The sequence below is a fragment of the Rhinoderma darwinii genome, chromosome 5, assembly GCF_050947455.1.
Source record: "Rhinoderma darwinii isolate aRhiDar2 chromosome 5, aRhiDar2.hap1, whole genome shotgun sequence".
Taxonomy (NCBI): domain Eukaryota; kingdom Metazoa; phylum Chordata; class Amphibia; order Anura; family Rhinodermatidae; genus Rhinoderma; species Rhinoderma darwinii.
The window spans coordinates 337,153,745-337,175,021 of NC_134691.1; the positions used below are offsets into that span (position 1 = coordinate 337,153,745).

At 40.0% G+C, this 21,277-nt stretch overlaps 1 protein-coding gene across 2 annotated transcripts in view; it reads right to left on the minus strand.

Annotated features, from left to right (window-relative positions):
• The window catches only part of CRPPA (CDP-L-ribitol pyrophosphorylase A), a 197,327-nt gene that overhangs the window by 166,455 nt on the left and 9,595 nt on the right, over positions 1–21,277 (minus strand). For both annotated transcript variants that reach the window (XM_075828777.1, XM_075828778.1), the window contains exon 2: positions 20,979–21,258. In XM_075828777.1, coding sequence (XP_075684892.1) covers positions 20,979–21,258 — 280 coding nt within the window. The remainder of the gene's footprint in view (positions 1–20,978; positions 21,259–21,277) is intronic.

Genomic DNA, 21,277 nt, shown 5'->3' on the forward strand with positions numbered 1-21,277 from the left:
TGATCATAGCTGAACCCTAAGGGAGCAGAGCTGCAGTGTAAAGTATAGGAGCAGAGTAATGTTCTGAACCTTTGATGAGGCCGCTGGAGTCACTGTTCACTGCTCTGTCTTAATAGGGCAGAGCGAGAAGCTGCCAACACTGGAGACAATGAGGCAGATTTACTAAGACTGGCGCCCGCAGATTTAGGATGCGACAAATTTAATAAGAGGCGCGCGTCGTGTGCTGTCCAAGCACCAAAGTTAAATTTCCCCCAGATATGAGCAGGCATAGAGTCCAGTAGGATTTCGCCAGTTTGTAGCATAAATTATAGTAAACTTATCGGGCTGCAGATAGCGCCGCCCTTCAGCAAAACCATCCCACTTTTTTTTTTAAAAGCGGCGGAAAATGTCAAATAATGTCGCAAACTATTGTGCAATAATGGTGTTGCGACTTTTTAATGCCAGTAAACCGGCGCGAAGCCCTTCATAAATTCGCCTATTTGGGCCTCATCTATCAAAACGGTCACAGTCAGACTGTGATCATAACAACCAATCAGAGCGCAGCTTTCAATCATTCGAGCCATCGGTGCGGGTCTCCGCTCATTGACCTTCACCAATGTCATCGTCCGGCATGTGTCAATGACACTTTAGAAGATTGGGAAAGGAGAATATTCACTCTGAGTAGAGACTGAGCCAATACGCCGACAATTCTCTGTTATTGCCGGACAAAGCTGTGGCTTTTACATGGGCCAATTATCGGGCAAATGAGCGTTCATATGATCGCTCGCTCCCGATCATTGCCCTGTGTAAACAGGGAGACGCGCTGCCGACATGATGGAAATGTATGGGGACGAGCGATAGGAGTAACGATCAATCGACCCCATAAATTGCTGCTTGGGAAAGGAGCAAACGAGCGCCGAGCAAAGAACGGTCTCATTGATTGGCGCTCGTTTACACGGCCCAAGTCGAGCCATGTAAAGGGACCCTTAAGGTATTTTCACACATCCTTTTTTCAGCCGTTTTTCGGGCCATAAACGTCCAAAAAAACGGAAGCAGAACGCCTACCAACATCTGCCCATTAATATCAATGGGACATATGGCGTTCTGTTCCAACGGGGCGTTTTTGTACGCCTCATTTTCAAAAAACGGCGCGTAAAAAACGCCCCGTAAAAAGAAGTGGCTGTCACTTCTTGAGCCGTTTTTGGTTGACTCAATAGAAAAACAGCTCCAAAAAACGTCCGTAAAAAAAGGCCACGAAAAACGCGAGTTTGATTAAAAAACGGCTAAAAATCAGGAGCCGTTTTCCCTTAAAAACAGCTCCGTATTTTCAGCCGTTTTTTGTTGAGCGTGTGAACATGGCCTTATGATGCAAAGGCCACTCTATGATGTCAATATATAGAAATGGGCTGTCTTGATAAGTCCCATGGGACAGCAGTATATACTTTTTTTTTTCTTTTTATATTATTATTGTTGTTTTTTACGTGCACTCCTTATATGAACAGGATGTGTCCATTGTTTTCAATGGATATATATCAGTCCATGGAGACTGTCAGTAAGCAGGAGATGCATGCCTGTCTCTCAGGAACCAAATCTTTCATGGCACATTGAAATTTTAATTTTAGATATATAAACTTTTTTTTTATTAGTCCCTCTAGGGAACTTGAACCAGCGATCGTTGGACTGCTCGCACGATATACTGCAATACGTTATCATGCTATTAAGCCCAAATCTGGACACCATCAGCCTATTATACACCAAAAAATTACCAAGCGACAAACCCCCCTAAACGAACAAAAAACATCCGATAATGCATCTTTCCTTCTCCCCGAGCTAAAACAGCCGACACTATCACGTTCCAAAATTTCAGAATTTCTTCTGCAAGTTTGAAAAATTGTAGGTCTGTCCAGAACAGTCGCTACACAACGTCCCCATCCCCCGTTTCCTCCTCCAAGCCCCTTTAAATGCAGGTGTGAGAGGATGGAACATCTGCACCATCGTCCCGCCCACGCCAAAAACACGACTTACAATCCACCGCTGTTAAGACGAGACAAAGAAAGTCATTGACATGCGTTGCTTTATTGCACTTGTATCCTGCGAGTCAACACTATTTAAGCCGCTATTAAATGATACAACGCGACGCGATCCTCCCGTCGACCTGCAGCTAAGTAAACGGAGCGCGATCCGCAGACGAGATTAACTTTATTTATTGTGAGAGCTGCGCTGGCCGGCAGGATGCTGGGAGAAGTCTCGGGATCGTCAGCGCTCCTTCCTCTGACCTGCGCGGCGGTAATGACGGATGTATTGTCTCCATTGTTGCACTGGGGAGCGCTGTGTATACTGGATGATATTGACACAACCAGGGCAGACATTCTGCAGGCTTTGCTTCATTAGCAGTGATTTTCGGAGGCGATTACCCGTTCCGCTCTGTTATTAGACGCTGTTGTGCAGGCCCGAGCCTCCTGCAAGAGCCGACACGTCCCTCCTGCGCCCTGTCTAATTACCATACCTGGATATGACCTTTATCTCCACCTCAGATTTCTTCACTTACCCAAAGTTTATAAAAACTGTAAAACTTTTTGTGTCAAAATCTGTAAACTTATTTTTTTTTTTTTATTCATTTATGAGATTACAATTTTTTTTTTTACGCCTAATTACAGATAAAATGATCATTTAAGGTTGCGGATCTAAGTGGGACCTCAATTCAAATAGAGAACATGGCCGCTAAGTCTGAAGATTTTGTGATGAGCCATAGGTGGTAAATTAAAAAACGGGTTGTATAGGAAACAGCGCCACCCCTGTCCAGGGGTTATGTGTGGTATTGCAGCTCCATTGAAGTGATTAGGGCTGAGCTGCAATACCACACGCAACCTGCGGTGCTATTATGGGAAGAAAGATGCCATGTTTTTCTAATCCTGGACAACCCATATGGATTTTAAGTGAATTAAATCTTCATATTCAAACCGCTATTAAATGATACAACGCGACGCGATCCTCCCGTCGACCGGCAGCTAAGTAAATGGAGCGCTATCCGCAGACGAGATTATCTTTATTTATTGTGAGAGCTGCGCTGGCTGGCAGGATGCTGGGAGAAGTCTCGGGATCGTCAGCGCTCCTTCCGCTGACCTGCGCGGCGGTAATGACGGATGTAGCGTTACAGTTATGGGGAAACCTAATATGTCGAAATATTTCCTAGTAATATTTATTAAAACCAATTTATTGTAAAAAAAAAAAAAAAAGGTCTTTTGTTTTTTCTTTTATTTTTTTCCCATTATAATAAACTATCATACATTTACATACCAGTATATTATCCATACTTGCCAATAGTCCTGATTTCGGCAGGACAATCTTGCAAACCATATGGCAAAAGCGACTTGTTTTATGCAAATTTCTACAAAAGTGGGTGTTCACAACTGTTTTGGGGACGTTCCTGGTCAGATTAAGGGCGGCGTTTAAATGCCTCGATTTTGGGGACGTAAATGTTGGTAAGTTAAATACACAGGCAATTGCTAGAGAGTCCAGAAGTATATAATAGGGGCTTGTCCACACACAATGGAATCGCTGCAGATCATTTCTGCAGCAATTCCGTTGAAAGTCAAAGTCCTTCCGCTGCAGCAAAAACGCACCATTTCCTGTGGTTTTTGCGGCAGAAAATGGTGCGTAAATTGCTACATTTTTCCCAATGTTAGAAGATGGAGACATCTCTGAAAAACGCAGCAATTCTGGACGCTTTCCGTAGCAGGAATGGACTTGCTGCGGTTTGAAAAATACGCAACGCAGGTGAATTTTGGCTCGGAAATTTTACGGAGCGTGTGGATGAGATTTGTTAAATCTCATCCACTGTGCTGCTACTGTATTCTGCTGGGCGTTTTCCATCCGAAAATCTGGCTGGAAAAAACGCGTCAATTCCGCAGAGTGAGGACGAGCCCTAACAGAGAGTCCTATGGTCCTTCAATTGACTTATAAGGCGGAGTTCACACGGGGCAGATACGGACGCATGTATTTCAATGGGGCCGTTAACACAGTCGCTGCTTCAACGGACCATGTGAAGAGTCCGTTGAAAGATAGAACATGTCCTATTTTTTTCCGTTTTCACGGATCCCTCTATAGACTCAAGCCTATGGGGATCCGTGAAAACGGGTCCCACACGGGTAAAACTCAGATGCAAAAAATGGCCGTTTTTCATGTCCAAGTTTCCCCTCGTTCATGTGAATAAGCCCTGGGGATTTTCTGCGACTAAATCTGCTGCGGAAAATCTGCAGCATTTACGCTACGTGTGAACTGACCCTAATGTGGTTAATCGGAGTTCAGTCCAAGTGTTTTTGTCGTTTTAACCAAAAGAATAGCGCTGCATGAGATGGAACCTTTGACAGAGGGTCCCAATATCAATGTGAACAGAGCAGGTCTGGGGTTTTTTATTTTTTATTTTTTTTTATAAATGTAATTATTTTTTTAGGGTTTTTCACGTGAATTTCATTATTTTTCACCCCATGTCTTGGTCATATTTGGTTGTCCGATGGCCACGTGAAAATCTTGTCTACATTTGTATGGACGGCAGCTGTCAGGCTACAAAGAGTAGCCGTTGTCTACGAGGGGACATCCTTGGGCCTTATTCACACGAACGTGTCCGTTTTGCGCGCATAAAAAACACAGCGGTTTTCTTGCGTTGCAGTTCCATGTGACATCAGTGTACGGTGCGGGTCTGCGTTTTTTACGCGCATAAGTCATCCGTATGTCAAGCGTTTTTCATGTCAGCAAAATAAACAGAAGGAGGTGGGGGTTATTTTCTCATCATTTCTTTAGCAACTGTTGTGCATGACATCCGTGTGCTGTCCGTTTTTTTTTCACGCACCCATGGAAGACTTCAATGGGTGCGTGATGCGCACAAAACGCACAAGAATAGGCCATGCAGCGAGTTTCGCGCAGCGGATACACACTGCGTGAATAACACAATGTCTGAATGGCCCCATTGAATTGCGTAGGTCCGTGTGACGTCCGTTGTTTTAACGCACGTAACACGGACGTGAAATACGCTCGTGTGAACAAGGCCTTAAAGTGAATTATTAATGAAAATCAAAAAGTGGCTTCCTGCCACCGTCCAGAGACTTGGGAAAATCCTAATATTTCCCTTCTCCAGTGAAAACTGCTGGTGGTTTGGTAACCATCAAGTTCTCACGCCCGTCCTGTTCGCTGCAGCCGTCCGTCACTGGGCTGGAAATCTAAGGGTATGTTCACACGCAGAGTCAAAATACGGAGCTGTTTTCAAGAGAAAACAGGTCCTGATTTTCAGAAATTTTTTTCCTCCTGCAAAAAGCTCAGTGTGAACACAGCCTAAATCTTCTCTTCTGCCGACTCGGAATTCCATTTTGTCAATTACGGAGGCAGGAAGTTTGTAGCAATTATGTTTTGTTTGACTTGCAGAACGGTCGCTGCACGCTTGCTTGCTCCCTCGCGGCTGGTGGGGGATTGTGCTCCACTGACACTGAACGCTGTGTGACCGTCATCATAATAACGGCGGCTGCTGCTCAATGACAACTCTCCATAAAAAGAGAAAACGCGAAACAAATTATTGTACTTCAGCGGAAAATCCATCCTGTTTATTTCCGCCGGAGCATGGCCGGCACATCTGCGGCACTGGGAATGTATAATCAGGATCTCTGCGCATTGTTCTTCAGCATTCCAGAACATGCTAATCGGGCACCCGGCAGGCGGCGTTACAGTGGGTATTTAAAGGGGAAGTCTACACTAAAAACATTCTAGAAGTCCTATAAAATGTAATGTGAGTGTTTTCCCCCATTATTAGTTAGTGCTGCTCGCAGTCTGGAGGACCCGGGGCTTTCTTGCAGCAACAACACTCAGTCAGTCAAGGTAAAAAAAAAACTGATCCTAACATAATGTATCAGTCAAAAAGATCATCAGGGATTATACAGGATCTATTATATCCCCCATGGATCCTGCAAAAACAGAAGCCATGACACCAATGGGACAAGTTTGCTAATTCTGTTTTTGTTACTTGGGTGCTCTCCATCAGGTTTCCGTTGCTTTTTCACAAAAAAAATAGAATAAAATAAAATAAAGAGCTACACCATACAGGAGAGCTGACAGATCCTCTATACTACAACACACAGGAGAGCTGACAGCTCCTCTATACTACACCACACAGGAGAGCTGACAGCTCCTCTATACTACACCACACAGGAGAGCCGACAGCTCCTCTATACTACACCACACAGGAGAGCCGACAGCTCCTCTATACTACACCACACAGGAGAGCCGACAGCTCCTCTATACTACACCACACAGGAGAGCCGACAGCTCCTCTATACTACAACACACAGGAGAGCCGACAGCTCCTCTATACTACACCACACAGGAGAGCCGACGGCTCCTCTATACTACACCACACAGGAGAGCCGACAGCTCCTCTATACTACAACACACAGGAGAGCCGACAGCTCCTCTATACTACACCACACAGGAGAGCCGACAGATCCTCTATACTACACCACACAGGAGAGCTGACAGATCCTCTATACTACACCACACAGGAGAGCTGACAGATCCTCTATACTACACCACACAGGAGAGCCGACAGATCCTCTATACTACACCACGCAGGAGAGATGACAGATCCTCTATACTACACCACACAGGAGAACTGACAGATCCTCTATACTCCACCACACAGGAGAGCAGACAGATCCTCTATACTACACCACACAGGGGAGCTGACAGCTCCTCTATACTACACCACAGAGGGGAGCTGACCGCTCCTCTATACTACACCACACAGGAAAGCTGACAGATCCTCTATACTACACCACACAGGAGAGCTGATAAATCCTCTATACTACACCACACAGGAGAGCCGACAGCTCCTCTATACTACACCACACAGGAGAGCCGACAGATCCTCTATACTACACCACGCAGGAGAGATGACAGATCCTCTATACTACACCACACAGGAGAGCAGACAGATCCTCCATACTACACCACACCGGAGAGCTGACAGATCTTCTATACTACACCACACAGGAGAGCTGACAGCTCCTCTATACTACACCACACAGAAGAGATGACAGATCCTCCATACTACACCACACAGGAGAACTGACATGTCCTCTATACTACACCACACAGGAGAGCTGACATGTCCTCTATACTACACCACACAGGGGAACTGAGAGATCCTCTATACTACACCACACAGGAGAGCTGACAGCTCTTCTATACTACACCACACAGGAGAGCTGACAGCTCCTCTATACTACACCACACAGGGGAACTGACAGATCCTCTATACTACACCACACAGGAGAGCTGACAGATCCTCTATACTACACCACACAGGAGAGCTGACAGATCCTCTATACTACACCACACAGAAGAGCTGACAGATCATCTATACTACACCACACAAGAGAGCTGACAGATCCTCTATACTACACCACACAGGAGAGCTGACAGATCCTCTATACTCCACCACACAGTAGAGCTGACAGATCCTCTATACTACACCAGACAGGAGAGCTGACAGATCCTCTATATTAAACCACACAGCAGAGCTGACAGATCCTTTATACTACACCACATAGGAGAGCTGACAGCTCCTCTATACTACACCACACAGGGGAGCTGACAGCTCCTCTATACTACACCACAGAGGGGAGCTGACCGCTCCTCTATACTACACCACACAGGAAAGCTGACAGATCCTCTATACACCACACAGGAGAGCTGACAGATCCTCTATACACCACACACACACAGGAGAGCTGACATGTCCTCTATACTACACCACACCACACCACACAGGAGAGCAGACAGATCCTCTATCCTACACCACACAGGAGAGCTGACAGATCCTCTATACTACACCACAGAGGGGAGCTGACCGCTCCTCTATACTACACCACAGAGGGGAGCTGACCGCTCCTCTATACTACACCACACAGGAGAGCTGACAGATCCTCTATACTACACTACACAGGAGAGCTGACAAATACTCTTTACTACACCACACAGGAGAGCTGACAGATCCTCTATACTACACCACACAGGAGAGCTGACAGATCCTCTATACTACACCACACAGGAGAGCTGACAGCTCCTCTATACTACACCACACAGGAGAACTGACAGCTCCTCTATACTACACCACACAGGAGAACTGACAGATCCTCTATACTACACCACACAGGAGAGCTGACAGATCCTCTATACTACACCACACAGGAGAGCTGACAGATCCTCTATACTACACCACACAGGAGAGCTGACAGATCCTCTATACTACACCACACAGGAGAGCTGACAGATCCTCTATACTACACCACACAGGAGAGCTGACAGGTCCTCTATACTACACCACACAGGAGAGCTGACAGATCCTCTATACTACACCACACAGGAAAGCTGACAGAGCCTCTATACTACACCACAGAGGGGAGCTGACAGCTCCTCTATACTACACCATAGAGGGGAGCTGACCGCTCCTCTATACTACACCACACAGGAGAGCTGACAGATCCTCTATACTACACAGGAGAGCTGACAAATACTCTTTACTACACCACACAGGAGAGCTGACAGATCCTCTATACTGCACCACACAGGAGAGCTGACAGATCCTCTATACTGCACCACACAGGAGAGCTGACAGATCCTCTATACTGCACCACACAGGAGAGCTGACAGATCCTCTATACTACACCACACAGGAGATCTGACAGATCCTCTATACTACACCACACAGGAGAGCCGACAGCTCCTCTATACTACACCACACAGGAGAGCTGACAGATCCTCTATATTACACCACACAGGAGAGCTGACAGATCCTCTATACTACACCACACAGGAGAGCTGACAGCTCCTCTATACTACACCACACAGGAGAGCTGACAGATCCTCTATATTACACCACACAGGAGAGCTGACAGATCCTCCATACTACACCACACAGGAGAGCTGACAGCTCCTCTATACTACACCACACAGGAGAACTGACAGCTCCTCTATACTACACCACACAGGAGAGCTGACAGATCCTCTATACTACACTACACTACACAGGAGAGCTGACAAATACTCTTTACTACACCACACAGGAGAGCTGACAGATCCTCTATACTACACCACACAGGAGAACGGACAGATCCTCTTTACTACACCACACAGGAGAGCCGACAGCTCCTCTATACTACACCACACAGGAGAGCCGACAGCTCCTCTATACTACACCACACAGGAGAGCCGACAGCTCCTCTATACTACACCACACAGGAGAGCCGACAGCTCCTCTATACTACACCACACAGGAGAGCCGACAGCTCCTCTATACTACACCACACAGGAGAACCGACAGCTCCTCTATACTACACCACACAGGAGAACTGACAGATCCTCTATACTACACCACACAGGAGAGCTGACAGATCCTCTATACTACACCACACAGGAGAGCTGACAGATCCTCTATACTACACTACACAGGAGAGCTGACAGCTCCTCTATACTACACCACACAGGAGAACTGACAGCTCCTCTATACTACACCACACAGGAGAACTGACAGATCCTCTATACTACACCACACAGGAGAGCTGACAGATCCTCTATACTACACCACACAGGAGAGCTGACAGATCCTCTATACTACACCACACAGGAGAGCTGACAGGTCCTCTATACTACACCACACAGGAGAGCTGACAGGTCCTCTATACTACACCACACAGGAGAGCTGACAGATCCTCTATACTACACCACACAGGAAAGCTGACAGAGCCTCTATAATACACCACAGAGGGGAGATGACAGCTCCTCTATACTACACCATAGAGGGGAGCTGACCGCTCCTCTATACTACACCACACAGGAGAGCTGACAGATCCTCTATACTACACAGGAGAGCTGACAAATACTCTTTACTACACCACACAGGAGAGCTGACAGATCCTCTATACTACACCACACAGGAGAGCAGACAGATCCTCTATACTGCACCACACAGGAGAGCTGACAGATCCTCTATACTACACCACACAGGAGAGCTGACAGATCCTCTATACTACACCACACAGGAGAGCTGACAGCTCCTCTATACTACACCACACAGGAGAGCTGACAGCTCCTCTATACTACACCACACAGGAGAGCTGACAGATCCTCTATACTACACCACACAGGAGAGCTGACAGATCCTCTATACTACACCACACAGGAGAGCCGACAGCTCCTCTATACTATACCACACAGGAGAGCCGACAGCTCCTCTATACTACACCACACAGGAGAGCTGACAGATCCTCTATATTACACCACACAGGAGAGCTGACAGATCCTCCATACTACACCACACAGGAGAGCTGACAGCTCCTCTATACTACACCACACAGGAGAACTGACAGCTCCTCTATACTACACCACACAGGAGAACTGACAGATCCTCTATACTACACCACACAGGAGTGCTGACAGCTCCTCTATACTACACCACACAGGAGAGCTGACAGATCCTCTATACTACACCACACAGGAGAGCTGACAGATCCTCTATACTACACCACACAGGAGAGCTGACAGGTTCTTTTTAAAAGATGTGATATTAAATTTTTTAATTTCCTGCAAAGACCATTATGATCATGGGGGCGCCCTTGTCGCTGGAACACACGAGTGAAAGTTTGTAATAAAATAGAATGCTTTGCATTCATCTTTTACCACACTAAGCTGCAAACTAACCTAAAGCGCTAAATTTTCTGTCAAAATTCTCAATTTAGAAAAGGTACAGGGATTTAATAACTATTATAGATTTTTTTTTTAAAAAGGGGAAATCTCAGCTCTCTCCGCAGCACATCACAGATGCCTGGCTAGACCACACCACACTGGAGTTTGTCAAAATCAGATCAACTTAAAGAGACAGTACTTAAAATCTGTTAAAAGCAGATTCTGACGCGTTTGGAGCTGTCCAAGGTCTTTTCTAAAGAGATAAACTTGATCTATATTTTCACTTCATTTGCTATGCAGATGAATATCATCTATTGCTCGCTGTTATCAGCCCTTTCAGGCTAAAGAAAGGAAGACTGTAATGTTCTTCAGTGGGATAAGTGACAGAAAGTGCAGAAAACTCCCTGCCCTGACGTTCACTACTTTATGTCCCATATATATCTGGTGCTGAAAACATCCAGTAATATTTACATCAGTAGATTGCTCTGATATCAGCCGCTCCTGTTATAATACTATTTATATATAATACTGCTGACCTTTTATAAGCCATTGCTTTCAGGTTTAGCGGCCCTTTAAATTTCTGACATTTAGGAAACTAATACCCAGTCATGTAGTTGCATCTATTAATAAGGAATGTAATGAAGAGCTTCCATGTGTGTGACGCAGGTTATTCTGGACCTGGATGGGCGACATTTACAAAGTATTCATTAAACCCAGGTACAACGACTCCGTCTATCCAGCACATGAATGGACGTCCGAAAGTGACTTCATGTGACAGCTCCGCCAGACTTAATATCAGAAAATCACTAACACGGAGACTAAGGCATGAAATAATTACTTTCTGTAGTCTACAGGAGCAGCAGACTTTTGTGTTTCAGGACCGGTGCCGGTTATAGCAGTGACTTCTCAACATAAAAGGGACAGTAAAACAACAATATCCCGGTAGGTAAATGATATACCATTATCACCATGTTCACTACACAGAAAACCATCATTATCTCATCCGACCAAGCGGACAGTGAAAGATAATGCAAAATATGAATCTAGAGTTTCCAAGTTTTATGCAAATAAAGATTTTATATACTCTGTAAACCCTTCTTTTATTACTCCAATGTATCTAAAGAAAAATAATGAAACAAACTTGCAATTAACAATCACTTCCCTGTTTTGTGTATACTGTTCTTATGCAGACCCATGTGTCTCCATGGTTACAGACTACAATCAAACCCAGTGTAGTCTGATCCTGCAGTCATGTGTTACTCCATTCCCTCTTCCTCTTGGTAAGTGAAAACAGTAGAAGAGAGGGCAGAAAGAAGAGAGCAATACATGACTATGGATTCAGACTACACAGGGTTGGATTGTAGTCTGTAACCATGGAGACACATAGGCCCATAAATATTAGCTATGAAAGTTTCACATTTCTAAATTAATGAGTCAGGTGGAGCCCCAATGGCTCAACTAGTGGGGAGACACCTGCCGACGTCTATGACATATCAAAAGATAGGTAAAAGGGAGTCCCTTTAAATTTGTTAGTACAACTTAAAGGGGTTGTTTAATTAAACCAGCCGTTCATATGCCCTATCCATTTGGGAACCCTTTCTATTAGTCAAAGCGTAGAGCATCTATGTCCCTGAAGGACCCAGCGCAACCATGTATAACATGGCTCCTTTAAGAGTGGAGATGGGCCCCGTTAGCTGTTAGACCCCATATCAGCTGCCGTACCTTATAGTAAGGACTTTCTTGGTCGCGAGGGTTAACATAGCATGGGATAGAGTTTGGCCCCTTCTCAGCACGGCTCTATACATTACAATAATAATGATTGGCAAACCCTGCATACGGCGCCATCTACACCATAAAATCACCTGCGCCATTTTTTCTACACAACATGAAATTCAGACTTTCATACCTAGAAGTTATGAGATATGAAGGAAAACCTACAGAACATGCAGAATACTCCGTGAGCAGAGGAGCCAGACACCATCACAGCGCTGACCATCCGCAAGTCCAGACCTGCCGAAACGAGCGTTACTAACACCGTATCAGACAAAAGTCGCTGCCCTGGTAACTGATACTGAATGACCTCGCTGCGGTTCTTTAAAGGGACCCTTCCCCTTAAAATATTCGCACCAAAATCTTCAGTAAGTCTGAGTTTTTTAATTGCCCTCCTCTGTCAAGTTGTTAAAATTCTGCTTACCCATAATTCATCCTTATATCTGTTTCTGGGAAAGCTGGGTGACAACCAGAATGGCCAAGATTTATGATTTCACTTGGGTTGTCATCTAGCTTTGTCATTGTTCTTTTTTTTTTCTTCAGTTTTCAGTCCCCGCAGTAATTGGTTGCAGAAAGGGAAGAAGCATTACCCCCTACTATGGGAACAGTACCCCAATATTTCTCCAAAATGCCCCCAAGGAAAATTGCTGCAAAAAAAGTCATATCTGACAATGGCTCAACAGGGGAAGTAACGGAGACTGCAGCCGGTATTGTACTGTAGACCCCAAGACTTTGTTTTTAAAGGCACAGTCTAGAGGCAGACAAGCAGGACACAATATATACACGGTTAATAGAAAGAGGAAATAATACAAGACGAACTGTGATGACACCAGCGCAAACCCGCATTCTTCCGAGTAAATAATCACCGCTGAAAACCGTCTGAATGCCATTGTATGACCCGGGCAGGAATCACAACAAGCACTCTTGTGGTTATGTCTGGAGTAGAAAGTTGAAGACATAGTCGACTGATAAAGTACAAAGAATGCCCACAGAAAGAGCAATGCCCTTGAAAATCCCCAAACAATATGCTGTGCCCTATGAACAAAGGTAAATGATTGTACGCACCCCCGAAGATTAACACCTTCCCTGCCGGAAAAACGACACTGATCCTAACTGAGTGTTATACTGCTGCAACTCTGTACAACCACGCAGTATTATAGTAGTTATATTCTTGTATATAGGGAGCAGTATTATAGTAGTTATATTCTTGTATATAGGGAGCAGTATTATAGTAGTTATATTCTTGTATATAGGAGCAGTATTATAGTAGTTATATTCTTCTATATAGCGGCAGTATTATAGTAGTTATATTCTTGTATATAGGGGGCAGTATTATAGTAGTTATATTCTTGTATATAGGAGCTGTATTATAGTAGTTATATTCTTGTATATAGGGGGCAGTATTATAGTAGTTATATTCTTGTATATAGGGGGCAGTATTATAGTAGTTATATTCTTGTATATAGGAGCAGTATTATAGTAGTTATATTCTTGTGTATATAGGGGCAGTATTATAGTAGTTATATTCTTGTATATAGGGAGCAGTATTATAGTAGTTATATTCTTGTATATAGGAGCAGTATTATAGTAGTTATATTCTTCTATATAGCGGCAGTATTATAGTAGTTATATTCTTGTATATAGGGGGCAGTATTATAGTAGTTATATTCTTGTATATAGGAGCTGTATTATAGTAGTTATATTCTTCTATATAGCGGCAGTATTATAGTAGTTATATTCTTGTATATAGGGGGCAGTATTATAGTAGTTATATTCTTGTACATAGGGGGCAGTATTATAGTAGTTATATTCTTGTATATAGGGGACAGTATTATAGTAGTTATATTCTTGTATATAGGGGACAGTATTATAGTAGTTATAATCTTGTACATAGGGGGCAGTATTATAGTAGTTATATTCTTGTATATAGGAGCAGTATTATAGTAGTTATATTCTTCTATATAGCGGCAGTATTATAGTAGTTATATTCTTGTATATAGGGGGCAGTATTATAGTAGTTATATTCTTGTATATAGGAGCTGTATTATAGTAGTTATATTCTTGTATATAGGGGGCAGTATTATAGTAGTTATATTCTTGTATATAGGGGGCAGTATTATAGTAGTTATATTCTTGTATATAGGGGGCAGTATTATAGTAGTTATATTCTTGTACATAGGGGCAGTATTATAGTAGTTATATTCTTGTATATAGGAGGCAGTATTATAGTAGTTATATTCTTGTATATAGGGGGCAGTATTATAGTAGTTATATTCTTGTATATAGGGGGCAGTATTATAGTAGTTATATTCTTGTACATAGGGGGCAGTATTATAGTAGTTATATTCTTGTACATAGGAGCAGTATTATAGTAGTTATATTCTTGTATATAGGGGGCAGTATTATAGTAGTTATATTCTTGTACATAGGGGGCAGTATTATAGTAGTTATCTTCTTGTATATAGGGGAAGTATTATAGTAGTTATATTCTTGTATATAGGAGGCAGTATTATAGTAGTTATATTCTTGTATATAGGGGCAGTATTATAGTAGTTATATTCTTGTATATAGGGGGCAGTATTATAGTAGTTATATTCTTGTATATAGGAGCAGTATTATAGTAGTTATAGTCTTGTATATTGGAGCAGTATTATAGTAGTTATATTCTTGTATATAGGGGGCAGTATTATAGTAGTTATATTCTTGTACATAGGGGCAGTATTATAGTAGTTATATTCTTGTATATAGGAGCAGTATTATAGTAGTTATATTCTTGTATATAGGGGGCAGTATTATAGTAGTTATATTCTTGTATATAGGAGCAGTATTATAGTAGTTATATTCTTGTATATGGGGGGCAGTATTATAGTAGTTATATTCTTGTATATAGGGGCAGTATTATAGTAGTTATATTCTTGTATATAGGGGGCAGTATTATAGTAGTTATATTCTTGTATATAGGGGGCAGTGTTATAGTAGATATATTCTTGTATATAGGGGCAGTATTATAGTAGTTATATTCTTGTATATAGGAGGCAGTATTATAGTAGTTATATTCTTGTATATAGGGGCAGTATTATAGTAGTTATATTCTTGTATATAGGAGGCAGTATTATAGTAGTTATATTCTTGTATATAGGGGCAGTATTATAGTAGTTATATTCTTGTATATAGGGGGCAGTATTATAGTAGTTATATTCTTGTATATAGGAGGCAGTATTATAGTAGTTATATTCTTGTATATAGGGGCAGTATTATAGTAGTTATATTCTTGTATATAGGGGGCAGTATTATAGTAGTTATATTCTTGTATATAGGAGGCAGTATTATAGTAGTTATATTCTTGTATATAGGGGCAGTATTATAGTAGTTATATTCTTGTATATAGGGGGCAGTATTATAGTAGATATATTCTTGTATATAGGGGCAGTATTATAGTAGTTATATTCTTGTATATAGGGGCAGTATTATAGTAGTTATATTCTTGTACATAGGAGCAGTATTATAGTAGTTATATTCTTGTACATAGGGGCAGTATTATAGTAGTTATATTCTTGTATATAGGGGCAGTATTATAGTAGTTATATTCTTGTACATAGGGGCAGTATTATAGTAGTTATATTCTTGTATATAGGGGCAGTATTATAGTAGTTATATTCTTGTACATAGGGGCAGTATTATTATAGTTATATTCTTGTATATAGGGGGCAGTATTATAGTAGTTATATTCTTGTACATAGGAGCAGTATTATAGTAGTTATATTCTTGTACATAGGAGCAGTATTATAGTAGTTATATTCTTGTATATAGGGGGCAGTATTATAGTAGTTATATTCTTGTACATAGGGGGCAGTATTATAGTAGTTATCTTCTTGTATATAGGGGAAGTATTATAGTAGTTATATTCTTGTATATAGGAGGCAGTATTATAGTAGTTATATTCTTGTATATAGGGGCAGTATTATAGTAGTTATATTCTTGTATATAGGAGCAGTATTATAGTAGTTATAGTCTTGTATATTGGAGCAGTATTATAGTAGTTATATTCTTGTATATAGGGGGCAGTATTATAGTAGTTATATTCTTGTATATAGGGGGCAGTATTATAGTAGTTATATTCTTCTATATAGGAGCAGTATTATAGTAGTTATATTCTTGTATATGGGGGGCAGTATTATAGTAGTTATATTCTTGTATCTAGGAGGCGTATTATAGTAGTTATATTCTTGTATATGGGGGGCAGTATTATAGTAGTTATATTCTTGTATATAGGGGCAGTATTATAGTAGTTATATTATTGTATATAGGGGGCAGTATTATAGTAGTTATATTCTTGTATATAGGGGGCAGTATTATAGTAGTTATATTCTTGTATATAGAGGCAGTATTATAGTAGTTATATTCTTGTACATAGGAGCAGTATTATAGTAGTTATATTCTTGTATATAGGGGGCAGTATTATAGTAGTTATATTCTTGTATATAGGGGCAGTATTATAGTAGTTATATTCTTGTATATAGGGGGCAGTATTATAGTAGTTATATTCTTGTATATAGGGGGCAGTATTATAGTAGTTATATTCTTGTATATAGGAGCTGTATTATATTAGTTATATTCTTGTATATAGGGGGCAGTATTATAGTAGTTATATTCTTGTATATAGGGGGCAGTATTATAGTAGTTATATTCTTGTATATAGGAGCAGTATTATAGTAGTTATATTCTTGTGTATATAGGGGCAGTATTATAGTAGTTATATTCTTGTATATAGGGAGCAGTATTATAGTAGTTATATTCTTGTATATAGGAGCAGTATTATAGTAGTTATATTCTTCTATATAGCGGCAGTATTATAGTAGTTATATTCTTGTATATAGGGGGCAGTATTATAGTAGTTATATTCTTGTATATAGGAGCTGTATTATAGTAGTTATATTCTTCTATATAGCGGCAGTATTATAGTAGTTATATTCTTGTATATAGGGGGCAGTATTATAGTAGTTATATTCTTGTACATAGGGGGCAGTATTATAGTAGTTATATTCTTGTATATAGGGGACAGTATTATAGTAGTTATATTCTTGTATATAGGGGACAGTATTATAGTAGTTATAATCTTGTACATAGGGGGCAGTATTATAGTAGTTATATTCTTGTATATAGGAGCAGTATTATAGTAGTTATATTCTTCTATATAGCGGCAGTATTATAGTAGTTATATTCTTGTATATAGGGGGCAGTATTATAGTAGTTATATTCTTGTATATAGGAGCTGTATTATAGTAGTTATATTCTTGTATATAGGGGGCAGTATTATAGTAGTTATATTCTTGTATATAGGGGGCAGTATTATAGTAGTTATATTCTTGTACATAGGGGCAGTATTATAGTAGTTATATTCTTGTATATAGGAGGCAGTATTATAGTAGTTATATTCTTGTATATAGGGGGCAGTATTATAGTAGTTATATTCTTGTATATAGGGGGCAGTATTATAGTAGTTATATTCTTGTACATAGGGGGCAGTATTATAGTAGTTATATTCTTGTACATAGGAGCAGTATTATAGTAGTTATATTCTTGTATATAGGGGGCAGTATTATAGTAGTTATATTCTTGTACATAGGGGGCAGTATTATAGTAGTTATCTTCTTGTATATAGGGGAAGTATTATAGTAGTTATATTCTTGTATATAGGAGGCAGTATTATAGTAGTTATATTCTTGTATATAGGGGCAGTATTATAGTAGTTATATTCTTGTATATAGGGGGCAGTATTATAGTAGTTATATTCTTGTATATAGGAGCAGTATTATAGTAGTTATAGTCTTGTATATTGGAGCAGTATTATAGTAGTTATATTCTTGTATATAGGGGGCAGTATTATAGTAGTTATATTCTTGTACATAGGGGCAGTATTATAGTAGTTATATTCTTGTATATAGGAGCAGTATTATAGTAGTTATATTCTTGTATATAGGGGGCAGTATTATAGTAGTTATATTCTTCTATATAGGAGCAGTATTATAGTAGTTATATTCTTGTATATGGGGGGCAGTATTATAGTAGTTATATTCTTGTATATAGGGGCAGTATTATAGTAGTTATATTCTTGTATATAGGGGGCAGTATTATAGTAGTTATATTCTTGTATATAGGGGGCAGTGTTATAGTAGATATATTCTTGTATATAGGGGCAGTATTATAGTAGTTATATTCTTGTATATAGGAGGCAGTATTATAGTAGTTATATTCTTGTATATAGGGGCAGTATTATAGTAGTTATATTCTTGTATATAGGAGGCAGTATTATAGTAGTTATATTCTTGTATATAGGGGCAGTATTATAGTAGTTATATTCTTGTATATAGGGGGCAGTATTATAGTAGTTATATTCTTGTATATAGGAGGCAGTATTATAGTAGTTATATTCTTGTATATAGGGGCAGTATTATAGTAGTTATATTCTTGTATATAGGGGGCAGTATTATAGTAGTTATATTCTTGTATATAGGAGGCAGTATTATAGTAGTTATATTCTTGTATATAGGGGCAGTATTATAGTAGTTATATTCTTGTATATAGGGGGCAGTATTATAGTAGATATATTCTTGTATATAGGGGCAGTATTATAGTAGTTATATTCTTGTATATAGGGGCAGTATTATAGTAGTTATATTCTTGTACATAGGAGCAGTATTATAGTAGTTATATTCTTGTACATAGGGGCAGTATTATAGTAGTTATATTCTTGTATATAGGGGCAGTATTATAGTAGTTATATTCTTGTACATAGGGGCAGTATTATAGTAGTTATATTCTTGTATATAGGGGCAGTATTATAGTAGTTATATTCTTGTACATAGGGGCAGTATTATAGTAGTTATATTCTTGTACATAGGGGGCAGTATTATAGTAGTTATATTCTTGTACATAGGGGGCAGTATTATAGTAGTTATCTTCTTGTATATAGGGGAAGTATTATAGTAGTTATATTCTTGTATATAGGAGCAGTATTATAGTAGTTATAGTCTTGTATATTGGAGCAGTATTATAGTAGTTATATTCTTGTATATAGGGGGCAGTATTATAGTAGTTATATTCTTGTACATAGGGGCAGTATTATAGTAGTTATATTCTTGTATATAGGAGCAGTATTATAGTAGTTATATTCTTGTATATAGGGGGCAGTATTATAGTAGTTATATTCTTGTATATGGGGGGCAGTATTATAGTAGTTATATTCTTGTATCTAGGAGGCGTATTATAGTAGTTATATTCTTGTATATGGGGGGCAGTATTATAGTAGTTATATTCTTGTATATAGGGGCAGTATTATAGTAGTTATATTATTGTATATAGGGGGCAGTATTATAGTAGTTATATTCTTGTATATAGGAGCAGTATTATAGTAGTTATATTCTTGTATATAGGGGCAGTATTATAGTAGTTATATTCTTGTATATAGGAGGCGGTATTATAGTAGTTATATTCTTGTATATAGGGGGCAGTATTATAGTAGTTATATTCTTGTATATAGGGGGCAGTATTATAGTAGTTATATTCTTGTATATAGGAGCAGTATTATAGTAGTTATATTCTTGTATATAGGGGGCAGTATTATAGTAGTTATATTCTTGTATATAGAGGCAGTATTATAGTAGTTATATTCTTGTACATAGGAGCAGTATTATAGTAGTTATATTCTTGTATATAGGGGGCAGTATTATAGTAGTTATATTCTTGTATATAGGGGCAGTATTATAGTAGTTATATTCTTGTATATAGAGGCAGTATTATAGTAGTTAGATTCTTGTATATAGGAGCAGTATTATAGTAGTTATATTCTGGTATATAGGGGGCAGTATTATAGTAGTTATATTCTTGTATATAGGAGCAGTATTATAGTAGTTATATTCTTGTATATAGGAGGCAGTATTATAGTAGTTATATTCTTGTATATAGAGGCAGTATTATAGTAGTTATATTCATGTATATAGGAGCAGTATTATAGTAGATATATTCTTGTACATAGGGAAAAGTATTATAGCAGTTCTTGCCTGAATTTTCAGGGGCATTCTAAATGTGGCCACAGTGATTGGCTGCTGTGTTTAAATTTTCATTACAGTACGTAATTTTTTTGGCCTAGTAAAACAAATATCGGAGTGGCGGGGAACATGGGGATTTGCGTACCCGACTATTAGTTATTGATAGCGATATGTAGCTTATACGGTTTTGTTTTTTTTAAACTGCTGGAATTTATTTTTTACTAGTTTTGCAGCAAGTTTATGCTCTGGAGCAACACAACCACATCTGAATTTGTCCTTAAAAGTGTTTTGACCATTGAAAAATCCAAATCAATAGCACTTATTATTCAAGGTAACAACAACAATAATAATCATGTTCTGGCAGAGGTCCCAATGAAGGCCCATATAAATACTGGCCGAATGCAATTAGGTATTTGTTCTTTCATGGCATGACCCCCGTCCCCCCCGACTTACACCATATTGTCTGGCGGCGCTTGTAACTTGAAGCAGAGTCTCTTCATCCACAAATGGTCTCACAGCATCGTGAATAATCACCACCTCCGGTTTCTGAAGTGCAGGCCCGAGAGAGTGACCTTCTGTAAACGCTCTCAGTCCATTGAAGATGGATCGATGTCTCGTCACTCCACCTTCCACAAGGGTCACACGTTTATGTCCATAGCGATGAACGATATTCTTCATCAAGTCAACGCTCTCGGCGGCCACCACCACCACAACGTCCGATATCCACCCGACCCTGCAAAATAAGACGTATG